Source organism: Vidua chalybeata, chromosome 2 (assembly GCF_026979565.1).
Source record: "Vidua chalybeata isolate OUT-0048 chromosome 2, bVidCha1 merged haplotype, whole genome shotgun sequence".
Taxonomy (NCBI): domain Eukaryota; kingdom Metazoa; phylum Chordata; class Aves; order Passeriformes; family Viduidae; genus Vidua; species Vidua chalybeata.
The window spans coordinates 5,799,615-5,806,872 of record NC_071531.1 but is presented as its reverse complement, the minus strand read 5'-3'; the positions used below and the strand labels follow the sequence as shown (position 1 = coordinate 5,806,872).

Here is a 7,258-nt window from a genome sequence, read left to right as displayed (position 1 = left end):
TTGGAGGTAAAGGATCCTGTTATGTGTCATTCATTGAGCTTAGCATCTTCTCTGCTTTTGTTACCTGCTCCTACAAGTCCCAGAAATGCAAGGATAAGGAGAGGTGATCCACTTGCAAAAACTCCGAAGCCAAATGTGAAGAGAGGAGAGAGGAGAACTGTGGCCCAAAAAAGAAAGTTTAGGAGAGTCCATGGTCTCCTAGGAGGTTTAAACTGCTTGCCAGGAAATACACCTTCCTGATTATACATCTCTTGCAAAGCATCCTGGGGGAAAAGAGAAAAGAGAATGGGTTCATGATGTTTGCACCAAGCAGCCCAAGATTAGTCAGCTCCAGGACAATATCAAGGACAGTATCTATGGTACAAATTCATCAAGGGTGCACAGCATCCAATTCCATCTGCTGTCACTTATCTGGGCATTTCTGTTGATCGTCCAAGCAACCTCTAAGCCTTTTGATGTTAATTTTGGCACCACCAAAAACTGAAACCTTATCATCCTCTCCACTACCAAATACCTTCATCTTGCCTGTTAATTGCTTAAGAATTTAGGGCAGCTTCAGGCCAGAGACCAGTTCAGACACTACCAACCCCCTTAGCTGGGTGCTTTTCCTTCCTGTTTTTACTTCCAGAAAGATCAGCATGATTCAGCAAAGCACAGCAGAAAAATTCTGTATGGAGAGCCAGGAGGGGAGGGCAAGGAATGAGCTGAGAGCAGAGACAGCACCACACCAGCCCTAATCCCAGCCCTGCAACAGAGCCACTGCATCCCGAGCTGAGCCTGCAGAGGTGCAATCCTGGAACACATCAATCAAAGGAACAAGGTGCCCACCACCTTCCCTCAGTCTGTAAGATTGTTCTTTAAGGTTTCCAAGCCGTTACCAGGGATGGCTCAAGTCTGGCTATTTCTTGTTTTTATTTTTTTTTTTTTAAATTTTGCTTACAAAAGACTGAGAAGTGCAAGGCATTCCTTGTCAATAACAGCCTTTGGAGGACACACCCTCTGTGCAGGAAGAGGATTCCAGTTACAAAGTCATTGCAATAAATGGAATGAGAGGATTCCAGTTACAAAGTACTGATAACACTGTAAGATCAATATGTATAATACCCATGTCCATAAGCAATAACTCCCTGTCAACATCTCCCAACAAAGCTGAACAGAGGTACAGCCAACATCAGGAGGGATGAGAAGAAATGGTGTCACATTGCACCAGAGGAGGGTTAGATTGGACATTAGGAAAAAAAAAACTTTCATGGAAAGGGCTGTAAAGAAGTAAGACTGTCCAGGGAACTGGTGGAGTCATCATCCCTGGAAGTGTTAAAAAAAAAAAGCCATATGGATTTGGCATTTGAGCACATGGTTTAGTGGTGACCATGGTGGTGGTGCTGGGCTGACAGTTGGACTCTCTGTTCTTAGAAGCCTTTCTCAACCTCAATGACTCTTTGGTTCTATAGACCTGCTAAGGGGAGGTGGGGGAAAAAATATGATGAGCTACTGCTCTTTGTAAAATAACCTTTCTCCTTAACTGAATCAGAGTTCAGATATTCAAACAAATTAGGCTGAAATAAATATAATGAAACTCAGAACAATTTGCTGCCTACCTAGAGACTGAGCATAAGCCTGGCAATGCTGCAGCACAGGTCATCATAGCTGGGGAAAGCCCAGGACACTTTAACTTTCTGTGCTCTGCTGTCTTCCCACAAAGATCAGCAACACAGAAATCAAGATACACTTTTCAAGTTCAATAATACACCACTTAGGGCTGGATAACAATTACAGCTCTCTTGTACTCCCCACAGAAGTGTTAAATCTGTGGTCAAGAAAAATGGATTTTTCTAACCATCTAAGGTTAGAAAAAGAAATGACACAAGGAAAAGCTCTGAGCCATCTGAAGGCATGCTGGGCATGTGTTTTATCAGTCCCTGGCAGCAGATCCCAGGAACTGTCTGTCCCATGTCACACACCACTGCAGAGTATTACCAGGAGGCAGAAGGAAAGTGACAGTGGAAGAAAAATGAAAGCAAAGAACAATTGCAGCTGAAAGCTGGGAGCGGCTGTCCCTGACAGTTATCACTCTTCTCAAGTGCCTGAAAACACCCACAGGGAAAATGGAGCCTTTAGAAATGCATGACAGAGATCCAAGCACTGAAAAATGTAATAAGACAGTGGATTGCTATTAGTCTTCCACAGCTCAGGCATATCTCTGAGTTCTGTTGTCCTTCCTGGCAATTTGAGACCTCACTACCCAGCCCTCTGCTGCCAAGGGGCTCCTTGGTCCTGCTTCTTCCAGCACTTTGAGGGATGGCTGCCTAGTTATACATAATATCCTCTCCATCCAGTGCAAGAGTGTGTATTACTCACTGCTGTAATACACTCCCCTGTGCAAGTCCCAAAAGACAGAAAAGAAAGCAAAGCTATTTACCTTTTCCTGGTAAAGCTTATGAAGCCAATTTGCAGCTTCCTTTTCATCTTGAGGGATATCTTCCAGAGGAAATCTCCTAGTTTAGTAGAGAGATTAAAAAATTGAAAGGAAAAAAAAAAAAAAGAATTAAGGGAAAATCCAGGTATTTGGTTTTATGCCTCTCCTCAGGAAGATCTTCCCATTCAGTAAAGGGGAGAAATCAAAGGCAAGAGTGTCACTGATGGCAGAGATCTTAAACACAGAGAAATGGGACTTAAAACCTGAGGTTTTAGTTGGGAATTGGGTGCTATTTAAGACAAAAGAAACTGTACAAGCTCCTGTCAGTTTCAGAGCACATCAGTAAAATAAACATTTCCCATTCCAGCACTGTTCCTCCTTCACCAGATCCATCACTGGCTGATTCCCAGTGAGCTCAGACTGAGGCACTCGGAGCTGGGAAAAGACAAGCAAGTGGAAAACCCAAGGATAATTGTTTGCTACATTTTGGTAGTGAAAACCCTATTTTGGAAGCAATGGGAGAAGCAACTAAACATTCACTTTATACCATCTCTAAGGCAAACATCTGCAGTGACTGCACTTGTCCCTCTTTGCCTCTGCAGCCCCACAGACTGAGGCACACAGTTCTGGGGGTGTGTGACAGTTTTGCCCAGTGCCAGCCCTGACCTGACCTCACTGAGAACAGGTGCCTTGTCAGAGCCTCTCTGTAGTGGTGAAGAGCCAACCATTCCCCTGCATTCTTTTGTTTTCTGAGACCAAGCCAAGCCCCTTTATGATTCTGTGAATTTGTTCCAACACGTTTCTAATGCATCCCATAAGCCAACTGAACACCACATCTGGCAGATTTACTTACATGACCTCTAACAAGAGAAACTGCTCAATTCAGGTAAATAATGCTCAATAAAAGCTCAGTGAAAAGTCATTTGCTGAAAGCTTTCTGGTGAAGTTGCCATGGTGTTGCTGTCACCACTAGAGGGGACTCACAGCAGTAACATTTGGTGATTTCCTGATTATCTCCTCTGGAGGCAGTCGGGATAAAGACTGGATCCACTGCAGAGCTAAGCTGCTTACCTCTGCACAGGTAACTATGTCTGCACACACCAAGAACAAGAGCTTATGTGCTTCCCTTCTCTGAGCTACAGTAAGTCTATTGGCACAATAAGGACATGTTCCATTTTCAGGAAAACATCTGTAAAAATAGTCTCCTTAATCTCATAGCTTCTTCCCCAAAACAGAAAAAAAGTGTAGAAAAGCACCTTGAAAATATTTATTCCATACACAACTATTTTAAATCAAAATTATCTAAGCACAGTGATTTGTAGAGTACAATTAGTAACTTTACCTGGCAACATCATCCTCAACAGAATTTTACAAACCTGAATTTCTTCTAATTCTATTGAAAACTACATTTCTCTTCTTTCCTCCCATTACCTCTCCAAGAAATGAAATAAAACTGCATCTCCATTAGCAAAAAAGGGTGTTTAACTGAAGGCTGCCACAGTTCAGTGTATAATTAATAATTATACAGATGTGCATCCATGCATGTGCACCTCAGATCCAGCTAGATATCCTACAGGCACCTGCCATCAGTGTGGAATTACAGGTGGAACTGCCTGACTAGCTGTTTTGCTGGCTGGCAAATTGTCTGCTCACTTTCCTCATCAGGAATATGTTTGGCAAGTGTAAATAGTGAAAATGAAACCCCTTGCAAATGAGCAACTCCACCTCTCCATGGACAGCTCCACAGATATCTTTTCAGCTGAGAGACTAAAATGTTGTGGATGTTGCAGCAACACACAGACCCAAGGCCACAGGGGAAAGATGTGGTGGGAAGGAGAAAAGCTTTTTTTTTAAAAACTTTTAAAAACCAAGCATCAACCTCATCACCAGAACACAGCAATGTTTTCCAAAGGGTGGGTGAATCCCCCAGAGAAGCAAACTGTCTAAAGAACTGTGGAAAGAACAACCAGGTCATGTCTCAGGTCCAAACATAAAAGGGACAAGAAGAAATTCAACAGGATTGGTTGTTTTTATGATCACAAGGAAGCCTTTGAAGCAGAAGGCAGCAAGGAGAAAGCAGGAAAGAGAAGGGGCAGGTGTGCATGCAAATGTGTACATGCTGCATGGGGTTAGGTGTTAGCAGCTACTCTCTGAGGCAAAGGAACAGTGAGGAATGTGAGCAATGTCCCACCTCATTTATAGGATGTCTGAATTTCAGCATTTTTAGATTTTTAATCTGCTGGTCAAACCATGTGAGTGAGGGAGAGAAACTGGCATGTAAAGGAGCTTTAAACTATTTACTACAAGGGACCACTGAAGCTGAAGGACAAGGAGAAGGGGACTACAGGAAAGGAAATGACCCTGTAAAATTTGAATACACTTCAACATGCTAAACTATGCATCTTAGGGCTCACCTCCATCAGTATGTGCTCACCTTACACACATATCTGCTTCATATTTCTTTCCATAAAGAATTCCTAATAAAGATGGGTTCTTGTTTCCTCTGAAATTTAGTGTTACATCATACACTGCTGAAACTGTTGGGAAAAAAAAAGTAAACAGGGCTGTTACACCAGCAATTCTAGCAAGCACCTTCTGGCATCCCTGCTTGAGACAGCAACAGAGCCTTGTGCAAGCCTTGCATTAATGATGTGTCAGAGTCCTCCACTATTTTGTGTTTACACATCACATTTATCTGCACCAGCCCCCTGACACTCCCAGCTCTGTAAAACACCAGATGACTTGATGAACTAAGCAACAAAAAGAGGTTTTTAGTATTTTTCAAGACTGGTATCTGACAGTTCTGTGGCAATTTACAAATTACCAGCTGACACACTATATCCTCATTACTGCCAGCTCACTAATTGTAATGAACAACAGAGCAGACTATGCTGGTGCTAAATAACACATTAAAAGTGCTGCAAAACTTGGCAGTACCTGTTCCCCTGAGACACTGGACAGCAGTGGTGAAACCTTTGGTTCTGGGCAACAGGTGGTATTTCAGTTTAGGCAACCCCTTGGATTCAGCTACTTCCATACTGATGCGGTGCTTGGTCTCTGTGAAACGAGTTCCTTCACAGTACAGCAGAAACTGTGCAAGACAAAAGCAAAAAAAATCCCCAGCATATCTTGAGATATCAAAAGAAATCAGCAGTATACTGAAAATTTTCCCAAGATAAACATACATGTGCACACATTTCAATTGTCTCATCTCTTCACCAAGCATTAGGCATAAGCACCAACTCCCAACTCATTTACCATTACCTTTACATTTAACAACACTTGTACCAAATTTAAGGTGACAAAGAGACAGCCCTAATTGTGGCATTTAGAATGCAGAGAAATTGGGAAATTGATCCACTCAAGTCAATTTTAATCATGATTTCAATTACCAAGCAGGAAGTCTTGATTTAAATAATCAATGCTAACTACATTTTGCACTTATATTTTCTAGTTGTTTTCCCTAGAGACTTGGTTCTCAGTTGTAGAATCATTAAAATGTATAGATTTGAAGCTCAAGTTCAGTCTTGAGATTTTCTAATTGGTAGTGTTTATTCTGTTTTTTTTTTTATTCCCCACATTCATCAGGAAGATATATTCAATATAAGTCATATCCATATATTCAAGCAATTAAGTAGCTTAAAATACATTCTCCAGATTCTTACTTTTTCTATCTTTGAAATGGTAGAAAATTACAATGCATTCACAATGTTCTAGTTAAGGCTTAATGTTTCACTATTCATTTTAACAAGCTCTACTGGGTAATACTGAAAACTCACTTAAAATGCATAAAAAGCCTCTTAATGTTTTATAAGCCAAATAATTGTACGTTACTTGTGCTGCTATAAAAGCAAAACTGGGAATTTATCAAAACCTTTGCATTCAAAGCTCTAAGAAGGTTAATGGGTTGATTACACCACTGTGCTGCTGCAGTGAAGTTTAACAGCATTGCACACAATGAAACAGAGACGTTTTATGCTTGGTTTTAAGTAATGTCAAAATAAAAAGGAAAAAATGTAACTGCAGAAGGAGATATAAGCTTGCCATATGTTCTCACAGAGACTTTTTGGGAAACCTGTAATTTCACAGATCAATGAACACACTAACAGGAATTTTCTATCAAAATCCATGATCTGTGCAGTCAAATTCACTCACTTCTCTAAAAAAGATTTTTTGTTTATGTGTCTTTTCAGCCTACCTGAGGAAATATACAGCTATAGCAATCTTAGTTATACAGATGTAGTAATCAAATGTAAGTTTTTTTTTTAAATAGGCAAAAATAAGTTTGGACAGAATCATTAGCATCACACAAGCCTGATTTATAAATGATTCTCAAGCTTCTGAACTGTTTCCCAAATAGTTTCCCTTACCAACAGACAAACAGCAGTTTTCTACCAGTATATCCCAAAAGACCTCCTGAAACAGAGCATGGCTTTTCTGTGACAACTCTTGGAAGTGGGCACACCTTCTCCTGACACACAAAGCCACAGGCACCAGTCTGTCACCTTTTCACTTCTAGCAGCCAATACCAGAGGGTGGACTCAACACTTACCCACATATATTCAGGATAATCAGACAAACGTTTCAATCCCTCAATAACTGTATCTCTGTCCTCTTCCCATTTCCTTTTGCAGAAAACAATCTCAAGGAAGTACCACGTCCAGCCGATTAGGGGCACATATAGCAGCTCTCTCTTAGCAAGAACTTTGGAACTCTTGGAGAGAAAACGAAAGCGACAATCCAAAAATGTCATTTGCTGATTTGTGCAACGAGGTCAAACACATTAAAGCTAAGATGATGGAGCTGTATCTGGGAACTTAAATGCAAAGAAACTGTTTATAG

At 41.0% G+C, this 7,258-nt stretch overlaps 1 protein-coding gene across 5 annotated transcripts in view; it reads right to left on the bottom strand.

Annotated features, from left to right (window-relative positions):
- Positions 1-7,258, bottom strand: part of AGPAT3 (1-acylglycerol-3-phosphate O-acyltransferase 3) — an 86,904-nt gene that overhangs the window by 6,871 nt on the left and 72,775 nt on the right. For all 5 annotated transcript variants that reach the window (XM_053933126.1, XM_053933150.1, XM_053933143.1 and 2 more), the window contains 5 exons: positions 6,969-7,130; positions 5,354-5,507; positions 4,851-4,953; positions 2,420-2,495; positions 65-263 (listed from right to left, as the gene is read on the bottom strand). In XM_053933126.1, coding sequence (XP_053789101.1) covers positions 65-263; positions 2,420-2,495; positions 4,851-4,953; positions 5,354-5,507; positions 6,969-7,130 — 694 coding nt within the window. The remainder of the gene's footprint in view (positions 1-64; positions 264-2,419; positions 2,496-4,850; positions 4,954-5,353; positions 5,508-6,968; positions 7,131-7,258) is intronic.